The sequence below is a fragment of the Diceros bicornis genome, chromosome 11, assembly GCF_020826845.1.
Source record: "Diceros bicornis minor isolate mBicDic1 chromosome 11, mDicBic1.mat.cur, whole genome shotgun sequence".
Lineage (NCBI taxonomy): Eukaryota > Metazoa > Chordata > Mammalia > Perissodactyla > Rhinocerotidae > Diceros > Diceros bicornis.
This window is the reverse complement of record NC_080750.1, coordinates 14,297,376-14,314,639: the sequence shown is the minus strand read 5'-3', so window position 1 is coordinate 14,314,639 and position 17,264 is coordinate 14,297,376. Positions and strand designations below refer to the sequence as shown.

Genomic DNA, 17,264 nt, shown 5'->3' with positions numbered 1-17,264 from the left:
CTGGGCCCAGTGGACCTAGTCTGGCCTGGTTTTAGCACTGGTTTAAAAGACCCCAGGAAAACCTACTTAGTCCAGATTCTTTGAGGCACAACAACCGAATTCTAAGCTCACCATCGACTAGTTTGAAAATCTCAGATTAGCCTCAGAATTGACTTTTAATCAAGAAATATTTATTGAACACCTATTATGTGTTTCAGGGCGGTCTAATGCCAAATCCCCCCAAACAAACTTTGTGTTTGTTTATTGATTCATTTCCCCCTACAGAAAACTGGACACTATCCTCTACGGTGGGTCAAAGGGATCAAAACTCAGAGAACAAATAAGGCAGTGTTTCTCCCACCCCTGGTAAAGCTACTCTTAAATTTTTCAAAAAGAGGATCATTTATTCTATTCTTTAAAATCTCCAAATATTGCTATTACACGATTTTCTTCATAATTTTTTAAAAAAATCTTTTTCTACATTTTAACAAAAGTCTTCTACTTAGGAAATTAGGCTTTCCTTAGTCCTGAAGAAACACGAATCATTTCCACAGAGTGTAAGTGTTGTTAGAAGCAAGACGACAGGCCCCAAATGGAGTCACTTATGCTAAGCCCCACATCCCCAAACTGAGACTTAAGTACAGTTTCGGATCTCCTAGAAATGAAATCCAAAACCAATCAATCAGGAATCACCTGACCGGCACTAGGTCATCTGCTTGATGGACCCCTGATGACCCCTAAAGGAAAGTCACCTTGCAATAGCCAATCCACTGTTCCGCCCAGTATAACTTCCTTGTTCCTGCTCCCTTCTGCCTATAACAGCCTTTCATTTTCTACAGCCCCTGGGAGTTCCTTTTTATCTGCCAGGTTGCATGCCGCCTGATTCATGGATGGTTGAAGAAAGCCAATAAGGTCTTGAAAGTTTATTCAGGCAAATTTTGTTTTTTAACAGTGCGGTCTTTAATTTTGTCAAAATTATTTTTAATGGTTTATAAGGAACATAAAATGTTTATGGGAACATCAAATGGTTTCCCAGGCAAGACCCAGGAGTAGAAAATGACTAAGAATAACAAGAGAAATGAGCAGAAAGCTCTGGGCTCATCGTGAAGGATGAAATAGCCCTTTAAAGTTCCTTCTGAGCACACTGCAATACCTACTAACTTCATTAAACACTAAAACAAGACTTGCGGCACTATTTTAATGTTGTGATAGCAAATTCTATTTTTGCGGCATTCTCTATCTCGCCCATCTCCATTGGGGTATGTTTGAAAATCTATAACAGGTCTGATGATTTTCAAACAACAGAGGACTCAGGAATAGTTTGTCTTGGAAAGTGAAAGAACTTCCCAGGGGTTAGGGCATCGTAAAAGAACTAGTTTCTACTCGATTTAAATATTAAATTGTTCGCGACAAATTTTCAATTAACTTGAAATGGATTAATTGCAGGCCACATACACCCCCTTTCTCTGTATGTTAATCAACACACTTATTGGTCCCCTATGAGTTCAAACCTCTGAAACAAGCAGGAAAAAACCAAAGATGCATAACTCAGATGCGAGAAGGACCAAAATTTCCTAGCCCTCAGAGATTGTTCTCAGTAGTCCGGAAATAAATATGCTTTCAGAGTCGGAACTTGGTAAAGTTGTTTTGGAGGATGCCCCCAGCTGTGTCTAGGCCCATTTCATTTTGCATCTGAAAACAGTAAAATTCCCCGACTGGGAGTAATAGTTGGGAGGGGCAGAGCCCAGGGCTGGACAAGGGCGGGTCCGCAGCGCTCCCGGGTCGGCTGCGCTCGCCGGCCTCCGGGTTAGAGGCCCCGGGGTCAGCCTTCTCCAGGCTCCGCGCCCGGGCGCGGGTCCGAGCCGCCAACTTGCGGCCAATCAGCGCGCGGCGTCCCGGCGCCCGCAGCGCCCCGGCCCGCGCCCCCCGCGCCCCCGCGGCAGCAATGGCAGCAGTGGCCGCGGCGGCTCCGGGCCGGGCCCGACCCGGCACGAGGAGGGGCTGAGCCGCGGGGGATCCTGGAATCGGCGGGGAGGTGGGGATTCTGGGAGGAAAACTCCATTTCCTCCTTCCCCGCCGGACTCGCCCCTCCACCCGGCACCCCAAATGTCGATCTGTCGCCTCCCGGGCGCAGCGCGCTGGTGCTGAGCGAGGCGGCGGCCGCCGCGCCGGGAGAATGCTGGGCATGTACGTGCCGGACAGGTTCTCCCTGAAGTCCTCGCGGGTGCAGGACGGCATGGGGCTCTACACGGCCCGCAGAGTGACAAAGGTGGGTGCCCCGCAGGCCTGCGCGCCCCTGCTCCTGCCGCCGCGCCCTCGCCTCCCGGGGCCGCCCCTCCGCAGGGCCGGGCTCCGCGGGGAGGCCGGGGGCAGCGGGGACGGCCTCTGCCCGCCGCGCTACCGAGCGGGCAGCGCCACGTAAGTGTCTGCGGGGCGCGCTCCGCTGCCGGCCGGTCCCGGGGCGGAACTGCCGGCGGCCGCCCTGCGGCAAGATGTCTTTCCTCTGGGCTGCAGGAAGTGAGCGCGCGCCGGGCCTCCCTTCTCCTCGGGGCACTGCGCGCCGTCTCCGCGTGGGCGGAGGGAGGCGCGCGTGGGCGGGTGTCTTCCCGGGCGCGCCCGCACGCCGCCGCCGCCGCCCTTCTTCCTTTGGCATCAGCGCGTGCGGCCAGCAGCGCCTCGCCTGCCTTGTGGGGATGCGGAGCCGCCCACAGCGCAGGGCACCCCTGGCCTTAGGATCTCATTCAGACGCGCGGGGGTTCTTTCCCTCCTTGGATTCTGGGAGGTGCCAACTGGAGAGTCTTTAAATCTCTGATCTTTTTTCTCTGAATGGATCTCCTTCCAGAAATTTAGGGAAAAGTGAGTAGGGCAAGCACATTGCACTGTACGTAGGGGAACAGCCTGGAAATGCTGCATGTTGAAAGCAGAGGCCTAGGAGGAGAGATTACTGGAAAATTCCAAACCTTTGGATTTTGTGTTATAGCCGTTTCACAGGATATGTAAAATCTGGAACCACAAAGGCAGAGGTGAAGTGCTCAGGGTAATGAGAGCCACCGTTTACTTAGCAGATGACTTTGTGCCAGGACCCCTGCTTGGTACTTCACCTACATTAGTAACTTCACGGGCACAACACTCATCTGAGAACAGCATTAATCCTCATGTAAGAAATGAAAAAACAAAAATACTCCAAGGTAAATTTGCTGCTGAGTTAGTGAGTTAGGCTTTAAACCCATGGCTTGTGAGTCTAAAGCTCATATTCTTTCCAGATCTATTCCTGCCTGCTTCCCAGCACCGCCCCCCACCCCTGCCCCCCGATATTTTGAGAAATGGAGGTTTGGGCAAGAGCAGGCTTGTTGAAGTGAGGTATGTTAACCCGAGGTTCACAGGATGCACCAGGATCCCTTTCATCTGAGAATAAATCTCCCCTCACCCCTTACCTAAGGAGCAGGTGGGATGGGTGGAGAGGTGCTTCGGGGGCTTCCTTGTCCCTGGAAAAAAGAAACCCCATATTTACTTTTTCAAATGGGAGTTTGGAAGAATGCTCAAAGGTGAAAACCAGGAGTAAACACTTTATCTGAATTCGAGGTGTACTGAATAGATGTTTTTGCCCAATGGATACATGTTAAAATCAACATTCTTTCAAAGCAGAAGTTGAGATCTTGCTTTTAATTCTTTTTCACAAGATATGAAAATTCCCAAATGGATTTTTCTTGAAGGTCTCAGGCCTAAATGTAGTTACTTAAAAATTAAACACAGTTCTTAAACACTGTTTTGTTTAATGTTATATTAATAGTAATATACTAAAAAGTTGTACAAATAATAAAATTATTACATAATCCCTATTTTTTGCCTTATATTTTTAGTTAGGTTTTTAGAAACAGCTGGCCAATGTACTTTCTTTTGATATTTTTATTAATTCCTACTTTTTACCCCCATATACTTATTTGGACATTTTTATTGTTTTAAGAGCTTCCCCAATCATATATTATTGCATTTTACTGTTTCAGTACGAAGTAGACCCTTATCTTCCTGGCTTGTGTGACTTGAACATGTAAAACACAGAGATTTTCATCCAGATCTCATCTAGAATGCTTATTTATATAGTTCAAGTCAATATGCAGATGTTTGCAATAAATCCAAATGACATATTATTAGTGACATAGTTTGGTTATGATCACAAGATACTCAGTCATCAGGTCATTGATCATGGACAGGTTCATTGATGCCAGAAATGACCTTGAAGTAGCCTTCAGCTCGTTTGCCTTCCAAAGGCTGAGGATGAAGCTGAGTAGCAGATTTTAGCTGAATGGTGGGGCAGAAGCCTCCCTGACCTGTTTGCTTGCATATAGTTTCTCCAGTCTTAAGTGTTTTTCAAGTTACCTTGTAGCAGGCCTAACTCTGGCCATAAATTAAGGGGTCTGAGAAGAGAGAGTATTTCAGCAGTTAAATTAAGGACCTTACTTTAAAGTTTTCATGTTCTCTATTCTAAAGAAATTTTAGAATGTATCACTTTAGATATATATGTTGGAAATTACAGATGTTTTTTCACACTTTTATAACGCGTATGCTTGTATAACACTTCTGTTTTAAAAAACGCTTGCAATTCAAGCCATCTGTTGATTTCAAATTCAGAGAATCGAATCCAGAACTGTACTGACGTTGGAGATCTTGCTAGAAACTCCATCCCCACTACATTCGCCGGGTTGATTTGGGATTCCCTTACTCATGGGACCCCCTAACCTATTTCTAGACACACCCCTTTTTTTGCAGTGTTTCCTAGAGTGGGGTCCCTGCGGCAGAATCTCCTAATTCCCTGGCTCCGCCTTAGTCCTGCTAGGTTTTTCCTTGGCAGTTATCCATTTTTGCAGGTCTGTGGCCTCTTTCTCACTCTCTCTTTTTTTTGGTATAAAATCTACATAGTGACGAGAAGAAGAAAAGGAAAAGACTTCCTTTCCTTTTGTTTTGTTGCCATTATAGTAATTAGAGGTCGGATGAGGTGAGGGTTGTCTGGTAGATATTTCTGTATAAGCCATGAATTGTTCTTGGAGAAAGAATGGGTGAGAGTCTGCTGGAAAGCCTTTGAGTAGAAAAAGGAGGCCTGAGTTGCTAATGAGAAGAATAATAAAATGGACACTTTTGCATGCCATGTGCCAGACCCTGTGGTAAGTGCTTGCTATGTGTTATCTTCTGAGCACAGTTTAATGCTTGAATAAAGATGTGGAATTCTAGGTTAACAAGTACTATGCAGATTAATTACTATGCAAATTACTATGCAAATTAATATTAATGACTTAAAGCTAATACACTAAGTATACATAGAATAAAAAGCAAACTCTTCACTATGTTACATTTTTTATATCACGACCGTTTTTTGCCTTGCCAGCTTATATGATAAAACAGAGAGTAGTGGTGCTTGACATTATACTTGAACCCAAAAAGTGGAAAGGAAAACCATGCGGTTCCTTCAGCTCTAGCTTCTGTGATTTTGTGGAAAGGGTTACAGTGGGAAGTATTCTCCTAGCAGTCTTCCTTCTCTTTAGGTTTATTGCAGGCTCTTGGTTTTTCTTCCCTGCTGACTCTCAGTCATTGAATCATTCATATGTGGCAGGCCCCGTGCTAGGCTCTGGGGATGTGCAGGTGAGTGGCACAGATAAGGTCTCCGTCTACAAGGAGCTTGTTTTCCTGTGTGAGGAGAGAGGCAGTAAACAAGGAAAAAAGGGAAGATACCAAGAGAATTTAAGCGTGTATATGTGGATTGATTTTGCTAGGCACTATATTAGGCAATGGAATTGCAGGATTATAGTAGTTTTTAGTCTAGTCAGGGAGACAGAAAAGTAAATAGTTTCCATGCAGTCTGACTAGTGCTGCTATGATAGATGACAATGTGGAGGTTGTGGGAGATAAAAGGTACTGTAGAAGTTCAGAAGAAGGAGAAACCCCTGTCGTTGTTACAGTAAGTCATCAGAAAAGGCTGCGGGAGTCAAAGAAGGCTTTATGGAAGAGTTGAATTTCATGGGGTCACATTATTATTATTAATATTGTCTTTATTATTGAGCACCTTAACTTTACATGTATTGTTTCATTTTACTCTTTACTCTTTACCTGTGAAGTAGGTACTATTATTATACCCATTCTCAGATGAGGAAGTTGAGGCAAAGAGAGGTTGGCCAGTGTGACACATTTAAGTATTTCCTGGGCGGCACAGACTGAGTGGTGGACCTGTGATACTGATTTCAGTGAGTCTGCTGGAGTTTGTACTCTTCATCGGTTTGGATGGTGTCGAATGGTTTGTAGGTAGAATTGTGGACATAAAATTGAAGCAGTCCTTGAAGGATTAGACCTTGTGACAGACCTAATTTCAGACCAAAGAAGTGGTTTAAACATTTCCACTGAGGCACCACCTTGTACAGAGGAGCCTGTGGGCAGCCCGAAACCGTCACACACAGTCACACATTGTGAAGTCTGGGATTTTTTGTAGTCATTTTATTGTACAACAGTCTTCAAAGGTTTATTATTATCCCTAATTTACATGTTACACACTTGTCCAATTATTACTTCTTGTCAAAATTTTTGCAGTTGTCCTTATGTTGACCTTTACAATTTTTTCTCCTTTCTAGTACATTCTTCATTAGCAGGCTAAAACCTTACCCGATCTTCAGATTTATAGTTATTTTCTTTTATATCTAGAAGCACTTTAACTTGCATACCCTTAGCATAGCTGGACTGGGTTTGTATTTTTAAAAGAACTAAAGGCTAAAAGGAAAACTGAAGAAAAGCAAAAAAGGAAATAACTAAATATAAGTGAAATAAAATCTTATGTTTCTCCTGGATTTCTGGTCCCCTAATTTCAGTAGAAGCAGTAAAGAGCATTCCAGGGGCCCAGGTCTCCTTAACTTAATATACACCAGCTACAGTGATTTGACCTGCTGGGGTAGCACTATTCCTGGCTTCCTTCCCTCTCAACCCTAAGGGGCCCCTGATTGGCATCCTGTGTCCATGAACCCTAGGGCAGTCTTTCATTACGCTTGGCCCTTCTCATGAACAGATGCAGTTCCTAGTTCAAACTTGGCTGGATACCCTAGGATCTCATCCACAGCTGCTTTTCAGGGCAAAATTTATTGACAGCACGAGGGTATTAATTTCCTGTTAATTTGTGGGTTTGAGCTACAAATTTAGGCTTAAAACAACACAAATTTATCATCTTATGGTTCTGGAGAATATAGATCTAAAATGGGTGGGCAGGGCTGGTTCCTTTTGGAGGCTCTAAAGAGAGTCTGCTTCCTTGCCTTTTGCAGTTTCTGGAGTCTGCTTGCATTCCTTTGTTCATGGCCCCACATCATTCCCACGTCTGCTTTTGTCATCACATCTCCTTCTCTGACTCTGACCGTCCTGGCTCCTCTTGGTCCCTTGCTTAGAGGAACTGTGATTAGATTGTGCCCACTAAGATAATCCAGGATAATCTCCCCACCTCAAGATCCCTAATGTAATCACATCTGCAAAGTCCCTTTTACCATGTAAGGTAACATACTCGCTGATTGGGGAGATTAGGATGTGACCATTTTTGGTTGGCCATTATTTATCCTGCCACGGCTCCAAAGTATAATTCTTCTTTGCCCAGATTGTGTGGGGCATTTTACAGGGACTAACTGGGGTGAGTCCTTCCACATGCTGGTCCTGATAAAATGTACCTATTGCAAATCTACCATATTGATGAATATTCTGCCTTTGTTTTCAGTATTGATACTGGCAGAGGTCTACAGGGTTGGCGTTCATGCAGTAAAACCTGGGTGAGTGATTTCCTTATAAAGAGGAAGAGAAACAGGAAAAAAAGTGTGTGCATGAGAAACAGAATAGGACAGAATAGATTCTGATAGTGGTCTGAAGGAGAGTGTTTAAAAGAACTCGAGAAGCAATCTAATTTGCACATTCTCCTTTTGTAAATGAAGACATTGAAGCCCAGAGAGGCTTTGCACGGAGTTGCAGCTCACAGCTGCCCTCAGCTCGTCTGCCTTCCACACCACGGTCTCCCTCTCTTTCAGACCAAGGCAGACACCTGGTTCTCTTTGAGGGATGTGTAGTAATGACATTTGGTGAGGTAAAATCCCAAGTGAAAAATACCTAAAATAAAGGTTTAAATCTGAGTTTGTGAAAATACATTCAGGTAAAAAAAGGCAAGTTGTATGGGGTTAGAAAAACGTGGGAAAGAGGAAACTTGAAAAGAAAAGTAAGTGAAAGCATAGAGAAAAAATCACCATGCATCAATGTTAATCCAAGAAGACCAGATTTTGTGGAATAAGGTGTTTTGTTGATCAGCTCAGAAGGTGACTCTGGTGAAGAAACAATGGATCTTTATCCTAGGGCTAAAATTCTGCCCGTGGATGTTTGCTGCTGTTTCCTGGTGCCTGATGATAACCAACCTGGGAACATAATCAGAGGGAACATAATCACCGTCGGTGTCTGCCATACGTGCTATCTCTTTCTTGTGTTCACACATTTACACTCTCTGAGAGGGACTCAAGGCAGCTTTGTATTTCCTGGTATTGCTACAGTTTTTTTTTAAATGTGTAACTAATCCACTTAAACCAATGTTTTCTCAGAAACTTTGTATTTTGTTTTTTGTGATAATAACAGCTCCAGTTAATTCTTTCAGCAAATATTTGAGTGAGTGCAGTTGTTAGGCGCTGGGCGAGTTGCTAGTGACAGAGAAGGCAGTCACTGGGTGCGTTTCCCAGTTTGTATTAAGCCCTACAGCATGCCTGCAAGCTAGCCATTATTATCCTTGTTTTATAGATGAGAGAACTGATGTTGAGGAAGGTTATATCAATAATAAGTGGATTAATCAGAATTTGAATTCAGATCATTCCATATATCCTTTTCATTAAAAAAACCCCCCAATTTTTCCTCTATACTGATAAAATGCTATATCCGTGCTCATGTACCACAAATACAGACACATACCCACTCAGACTTTAAAAAAATTAGTTTACAAACATGAGAAAAGAGTAAACTCATTTCGTCATCTAGCATTTCTCATTCAGCAGTATCTTGTGGAAATCCCTCCAAGTAATCTACTTTGGCTCTAATTTATTATTTTTATCACTGAATATATTCTAGGCTGTGAATGTGCCATAATTTTCACTTATTCAGGTCTTGTTTTACACAATTATTCAATACATCTTTATCGCCAAGGTCTGTACTGGCCATTTGGAATATGATAGTGAACAAAATAGAAATTCTGGCTCTTGCGGGGCTTGTGTTCTAGTGAGGAGGAGACAGAAAATAAACAGTGAACATATTAGATAAATTTTACACTATGTTAAAATGTGATCAGTGCTATGGAAAAAAGAAAAAGTAGAGCTGGGGCGTGTGTGTGGGGATGCTATGATGAATAGGGTGTCTGTCCAGTTAATCCTCAGTAAGTGGGGGAAACTTGGGCAATGACTTAAAGGACGGGAAGGAAGTAGCCAAACGTATTTCTAGGGGAAGAGTGTTCCAGGTAGCAGTGAGAGCAAAGGCTGTAAGATGGGAGTTTGCCTGTTGTGTCCAGGACAAGGAGGCCAGTGGGGCTGGAATGGAGTGAGTGAGGGGGCCGAGTACTAGGGGAGGAGGTCCGGGAGTTAGTGACGGGAAGGGTACTAGGAGAAGAGCCACATTTCTTAGGGCGTTTACTGCCATTGTAAAGACGTTGGCTTTAGTTTGAGTGACATGGGGAGCCACTGCAGGGTTTTGAGCAGAGCAGTAATATGATGTGACTTGAGTTTACTGAGAATCACTCGGACTCCTGGGTTGAGAATAGTCGGCCACAGGGCAGTTGTGTAAACTGGGAGACTTGTTAGGATTGTTGCAATAATCCATGCGAGAGATGGCTTAGACCAAGATGGTGGCTGTGTTGGTAGTGTAGTTTGAAGATAGCGGTGACAGAATATGCTGATGAGATAAGGGTGAAAGAAAGAGAAGGATCAAGGATGATTCCAAGGGTTTTGGTCTGAGAAATTGGAAGGACTGGATTGTTAGCCTACAGCTGAGATGGGGAAGATTGTGGGTGGAGCGGCTTTAAGAGGGAAGATCAGGAGTTCAGTTTAAGGCATGTTGATTGTGAGATGTTTGTTAGACAATAGGCAGAGTTGTCAAAGACGCCGTGAGATACAGTTGTTACACCTGCAATTCCTCCTTCCCATTCTCTATGCCATTATTTTCATGTTTTATTTTGTTATAAACCTTACAATACATCTTTACTATTTTCCTTTTAGACCATCGATTATCTTTTAGAGCAATTAAAAATAAGATGAATTGTCTGTGTTATTTATCTTTATTTTATCATTTCTAGAGCTCTTCATTTGTTTGTTTTAAACTAAGTTACTGTCTAGTATCATATGCCTTATGCCCGAACCATATTCTTTTAACATTTCTTGTATCACAAGTCTGCTGGAAATGAATTTTCTCAGCTTTTGTTTGTCTGAAAAAGTATTTTGCTTTTATCTTTGAGACATATGTTCTCCAGGTTGACAGGTTTTTTTTTTTCAGTACGTTAAAGGTGTCACTTCTTTTTTTGGCTTACATAGTTTCTGCCAAGTCTGCTGTAGGTCTTACATTCTTCTGTACATAATCTGTCTTTTTTCCTCTACTTTCAAGATTTTTCTAGTTTTCTTTGGATTTTAGCAGTTGGAATATGATGTCTAAAATTTTAATAAAAATCTTGCTCCTTTTATATGTGGTTTGATGTACTTTATCATTTTTGGAAAATTCTCAGCCACTATCTCTTCAAATATTACTTCCGGCCTAATCTTTCTCTCTTCTTTTGGGACTCCCATTGCGTGTATCTCAAACCATTTGATATGATATTGTCTCACAACTCTTATACACTTTGTTCTGCTTTTTTTTTTTGCACTTTGTTGCAGTTTAGGTAATTTCTATTGCCTTATCTTCCAATTTACTGGTTCTCTTCTCAGCTGTGTTGAGTTTCCTGGTGAGTCTGGCAAAGAAATTCATCTTGGATACTATGATTTTTATTTCTAGGATTTCCACTGGACTCTCTCTTATAGTTTCCATCTCTCAGCTGAAATCTCTATATTCATGCATGTGATCTGCCTTTTGTGGTTGCTTCTTTAATAAATTAATCATAGTTATTGTTAAAGTCCTTGTCTGATAGTTCCAACATCTATGTCATCTCTGAATCCGGTTCTGTTAATTGCTCTGTTTCTTCACAATGGGCTATTTTCTTTCCTTGCTTTTTTGGATGTTCTGTATTTTTGTATGTCTTCTATATTGATTGAGTGCCAACATCATGTGTGAAACAATGAAGAGTGCGGTAAATAGGGGTCAGCTCAGTGGTGTAGTGGTTAAGTTCACATGCTCCGCTTTGGCAGCCCAGGGTTCGCTGGTTCAGATCCCATGTGCAGACCTATGTACTGCTCATCAAGCCATGCTGTGGCAGCATCCCATATACAAAATAGAGGAAGATTGGCACAGATGTTAGCTTGGAGACAATCTTCGTCAAGCAAAAAGAGGAAGATTGGCAGCAGATATTAGCTCAGGGCCAATCTTCCTCACCAAAAAAAAAAAAGTGGTAAATAGTATTTATGCCTGGAAATAGGCACATTTTTAGTTTTGTCAGGCTGTTAGTGTGGGAGTTTGGATCAATTTAGTTAGGAGATAAGATGTGTTTGCGTTATGGTGTTGCTCTTGTTACCTTCAGTGCACCATGGGCTTCAGATTCTTCTAGAATTGGCTGTGGTTAGGGTGGTGGCTGGGGTGCTCAAGATTTTTCTCAATGTTTATACTCTACTCCCAGCTTTCTTCTGTCCCTGAATGCCTGTGCCACGGAGGGATTCTCTCACCGTGCTGCCATGCTCTTGCCCTTCCCCCAGTAGTAGACTGCTGTGTGTTGTTATTTGAGGTTCTCTGTTTTCTGTCTTGGTCCAGCTTCACTCTTATCTAGGATTTGTCAGCCTGAGCTCTGGGAGTTGGGCTTTCTAATCTTTCCTACCGCTTTTTCCCCATGGGAACCAAACTTTTGCCTTGTATCAGTGGTTGGTGTTTTGTGGGAGAGTGTTTCCTTCCCCTTACCCAATGAGAGGAATCCTTTGTTGGTTGTGGTGTAAGTTCCTGAGCTTGTACTGCTTCCTGCCCTTCTCCCAGGAGCAGCGGATCTTTACCTGTGTTCTGGAAGTGACAGAGCTCTGCTTTTCTTGCAGTGGCTAAAGCCTTCTCCTTATATGAGAGGAAGGTCAGGGCAGGAGGTGCGGAGTATTGTGCCATTCTTGCAGCAGCTGCTGTTCCCCCCTTGTTTGTGTTATCACTGAGGGAATCTCTCTGTTCTCCTATCTGTCCCCCAGTTTCTTATATGGGGAGGTCCTTGGACAAGAGTCTGCAAGTATGTGTGAACTCCCCTTGGGTCTCAGGATTCTAGTGGTTCTGTACGGTCAAGCTGTCTCAAACGCATCCTTTAGCAAACCATTAAAATGTTAGATGATTTCTTACCAGCTTGTATGGTGGCTGGCAGCTCTTCCTTCTGTCATCTGCCAGAGTAAGCCAGTGCTCTCCTCAAGACAAGTTACGATTTTGTAGTTTCTCGGCCTTTCTTATTATTGGGGTAGGAGTGATACTCTTTCTAAATCCTTGGTGGATATTGAACTTTAAAAGTTTTAAAATTAAAGACATTTTCTTTATATTCTTACTTATTATTTTTATTACTTTACATATCTGTACAGTTTTGCAAAAGATGTTTTTAAATCTCCCACCCTAGTTCTTCTTGCATTTCCAATGTTTTTATGTTGCTGGTGTCTCACTGCTCTCTCTTCTTCATAAGTAACTTTTTATCACTAACGTTCTGCTTACTCTGTTTAGTGCATTCAGCCATTGATTTAGCCTTGTCTGATATTGAAACTATTGCCTTTCTTTTCTTTGCTTTTATCTATATCTCTTTGTCTACCCATTTTAATTCATTTTTTATAATTTTATCTTTTTGTAATCATATGTAGCTAGGTTATATTTCATAATGCAGTATTACAATCTCTCTCATTTAATGAGAGAATTTAACTCCTTCATATTTAGTGTAATGTCTGGTAAAGTTGATTTTATTCTTGTTATTTTTCATTATGCTTATTACTTATTTTATATTGCTGTAATCTGTTTTTAGTTTTCCTTGTTTTTGCTGTCCATTCAAGTCACTGTTTATTCCTTTCTCCCCTCTTGTTACTTTGTTAGTTCTCTTCTTTTTCTTTAATTATTTACTTATTCTGCCCCTCTTTCACAATCAGATGCACATGATATTTTATTTGATAGCTAGTGCTCAGCCGTTTTTCCCACAAAAACACACGATTTCCTCCACAAGGTCTTCTATTACCCTGTTACTTCACTCTTCTCCTCCTTTCTTCCTGCCTCTGCCTTCCCTGGCCGTGCAACTTTTGGGATGCTTTTGCCTTCCTGCCTTCCTTCCCCAGCAACTCCTATGTTTTGATGAAATGATGTGTTACTTAATAGAATTTCTTTTAAAAGCATATCTCTGTTGTTTTGAGAGTTGCTCTTTAGCTTATATATTCCACACTACTAGTTCATTGTCATACGTTAATTTTGCATGTATATACACCAGCTACTCATTTTCTTCTTCCATTTTCTGTCCTTTGTTCTGGTTCGTGTGTTTAGTTAGAGGCTTTTTGTGTTTCTTTTTCTCATTAAATTGTATGGATAAGGTTCTCTTGGAATCTGTGTATATCATCAAGTAGCTCTACTTCCACCGACTGGGTAAGTGATTCTCAAGTTGTTCTATTTCTCTTTTAATTCATTCTTTAAAAATATTTCATTGGGAAATCATGTTTTTTCACTCTTAAAGTTTTATTTTATTTTTTTTGAGTGCTGTACTTGAATCTCCTTAAATTCCTTCATGTAATTGAGATATTCCCTTTTTTTTTTTTTTTTCAGGAAGATCAGCCCTGAGCTAACATCCATGCTAATCCTCCTCTTTTTGCTGAGGAAGACTGGCTCTGAGCTCACATCTATTGCCAATCCTCCTCCTCCTTTTCTTCCCCAAAGCCCCAGTGGATAGTTGTACGTCATAGCTGCACATCCTTCTAGTTGCTGTATGTGGGACGCGGCCTCAGCATGGCCGGAGAAGCGGTGCGTCGGGGCGCGCCCGGGATCTGAACCCGGGCCGCCAGCAGCGGAGCGCGTGCACGTAACCGCTGAGCCTCGGGCCGGCCTGAGATATCCCTTTTAATGAAAGTATGCTGTGTCCTACGGAAGTTACGTTTGCAGAGTGTGCTTCTTGCTTTTCCGCCGGGTCTTTTTCAGGCAGCTGGGCCTCTTTGTACAGGCTGTTTGCCCTGCTGCTTTGTTGAAGCCCAGGGCTGCGTATTGCAGAAGGGTCTGTCATTTCTGCCCTGAAGGAAAAGGGATCTGTATTGCCTTGGGCCTGAACTGGCAGCTAGGCTGTCACTTCCCTGTCCCTCAGCTTTCTGGTCTCCTTATACTTTCCCGGGCTGCAAGGATGGGAAAGGCTGTGGGCTGTGGCCTCCTCTCCCATCTCTGACATTCAGATTCTTCACAGGATCTTCTAGTTTCCAGTCCTCAGCCTTGGCTCCTCTGCTATTTTCCAGTTTATTACTCAGCCCGCTGGAGACAATGCCTCACACCAGTTCTGTGCCAGAACCTAAGGCTTCACTTACGCCCAGTTACTTGTACATGCTAGTAGCAGTTGTTTTGCTCAGAGAAGCAAGTAGCTTATGGTTGGGGTTAAGGGAAAAGGTGCTGCATTCAGGTCACCATATACCCAGAATCTCTTCTTCTGCACAACTCTCCTGCATTTCCCATTTCATGTTTATTTTATAAGTGATGCATTTTACAAAGAATAATTCTGTTATATCTTGGACACTGGTACATTTCTTTTCCCTGATGTCCGCTGTATCAGCTGAGAGTAAGAGAGACAACTGCAGTAATGTAAACCTTGGGAATTCTCTTCTCCCTATAACAAGAAGTGAAGTGGGCATTTGCTGTTATCAGTTCAGTGGCTCAAAATGTCAAGGTAGAAGTCTTCGCAGTTCTCTTGGCCTCAAGATGGCTGCTTTAGCCCCAGGTGTCATGCTCTTATTCCAGATGGGGAGAAGGAGAAAGTAACCAACGCATTAGGGTATACTTGCCAGGTGACTTAGCTCCCATCTAAGAGCTTTTGTGGTACGTCCATACAATAATTTCTGCTTCTGTTAGCTCTCCTCTCTATCTAAATGGGAAGCTGATAAATGTAGTTTTTCTACTTGAACATATTAGTACCCTCAACCAGGTCAGTGTTATAATACTAAGGAGAATGGATATAGAGAGGTGACTTGTCTCTGCCCAGGCAGTCACAGTAGGGAAAGAAGGGTAGGTATTTTTCATACTGAACTTTTTAGAAATGCACTTTGTTGAAGGCCTAATTGTATTGCAGGAGCACACACATGCACAGTAGTTTAACATTGAAATATAATTATGTTCTAAGTTGGGACTCTGGACTCCTTCTGTGAAAAATCATCATCATTTCACATATAAATGATTCAGCTGCAGATTGATTTACTTTAATATAACTTATTTCATCTATATGTATATTTTTTTATTTGCTGAACCATTTCAAAGTAAATTACAGATGTTATGACAATTCACTCCTCAGTATTTCAGCATAAGGACATTCTCCTAAAATAGCCACAACATCATTTTAACATCCAACAAAAATAACAATAATTTCCTAATGTGTTGTAATTCCAGCCCATATTCAGATTACTCCAGTTGACTCCAAAATGTTTTTATAGCTGTTTATTTCTGAACCAGGATCCCATCAAGGACCACCTATTACATTTGGTTGTGTCTGTTAAATCTCTTTAACAGTCTCCCTCTTCCTATCCCTTTTTTTTTTAATAACAGTGAGTTTCTAAAGAGATCAGACTAATGGTAGAGTATCTCACAATCTGCATTTATCTGGTTGCTTTATTTAATGGGTTTCTCTATCTTGGGTATTTCTTCTAATCTGAAAGTTAGATATAGGTAATTTTACTTTTTTATGCACTGACATTGTATATTAAAGCACTCCTCCCCACTCTCAGGATACTTTTTACATTGCAGTAAATAGTGCAGTGTTAGCAGTGGGAAACAGGAAGGAGCATGGGGAAACATCCAGCTCCCTCTGGTCTGTGTTTTATCTGAGTGCTCTCTTCCTAGGTAGCACCCATCTCCCCAGGTGCTGGGTGAGAGACAGGATAAGGGGGAAGAGGTCTGCGTATGTTTGCTTGCCCTTTCGCTTCTGGAGGTGCCCGGAGAGTTCAGCAAACACCTCTTTCGTGTTCCTGTGACAGACACTGGGGAATGAAGGGCTAGAATGGTTTTCTTCATACTGCCTTATACCGGGGGGTATACACTGCTATCTGGTTTTCCCACTGTAGTAATGCCAACACTGGGTTAACATAAGTTTTCTATTGTTGTAAGCTGATGATACTGTATGAGTATCTATTTCACTATCAACCTTTTACCTAATGGTTTTAGAATCTATTGATGATCCTTGCCTGAATCCATTATATTGTTAGGGATTTCAAAATGGTGATTTCACTCAAATATTCCTCCTTTCTTTATAAGTTAGCATTCCTCTTTAAAGAAGAGCTTTCCTTCATCATATGCTGCTGTCTGGTTGTCCTGAACTAGGGTTATTATTGAAAACAGGACAAAATGCTTAGTTCTTTCCCTTTACTAATTTTAATAAGCTGTTATTCTCTAGTGATGGCAAATGAGGTTTAAAAAAATTTTTTTTCTTTTTCTTTCTCTCTGTGACAATCATTATGGACTTAAGAATTTGTTAATGACTTTCAATCAATTACACTCGTGTTCTCTTTGAGTCTCAAATTGCTCTAAATTTGGCCTGTGGAAGCTCTTTCTATTAGAGAGCTGGAAGGAATCTTGGAAATCAACTAGTCCAAATCCCAAAGTTTTATAGGTGAGGAAACTGAAGCTCAGAAGTTTGCGACATCCTAATGTGTCACAGCTAATTAGTGGCAGAGCAAGGATTAGGACCTAGGTCTCTTGAAGCCTCAGCTGGTGCTTCCCGCACTGTTCTAAGAGAGAGATCTGCAGGAAGTCTTGCTTTCAACTTCTTACTAATAGTATTAAGCAAAATGAAAGAAAATGGCCCACATGTTTGCAATCATACATTTTCTGTTTATTAATAGTTATTGTCTAGCCCAGTGGGTGGCAGATTGAATGGATTAACTATCTGCTTTGTTCAGAAACAGCAAAGAAGCAGCCTTGTAGGCTGGGTGTTGGGCCGGTCTGAGAGG

At 42.1% G+C, this 17,264-nt stretch overlaps 1 protein-coding gene across 7 annotated transcripts in view; it reads left to right on the top strand.

The window, feature by feature from the left end:
* Nucleotides 1-1,997: 1,997 nt before the first annotated feature.
* PRDM5 (PR/SET domain 5) overlaps nucleotides 1,998-17,264 on the top strand; it is a 197,411-nt gene continuing 182,144 nt past the window's right edge. For 2 of the 7 annotated variants that reach the window (XM_058549982.1, XM_058549981.1), the window contains exon 1: nucleotides 2,000-2,248. In XM_058549982.1, coding sequence (XP_058405965.1) covers nucleotides 2,156-2,248 — 93 coding nt within the window. In that variant the 5' untranslated portion in view covers nucleotides 2,000-2,155. Of the gene's footprint in view, nucleotides 2,249-17,264 lie in introns of all 7 variants that reach the window. The other 5 variants (XM_058549984.1, XM_058549986.1, XM_058549987.1 and 2 more) reach the window with 5 other exon arrangements.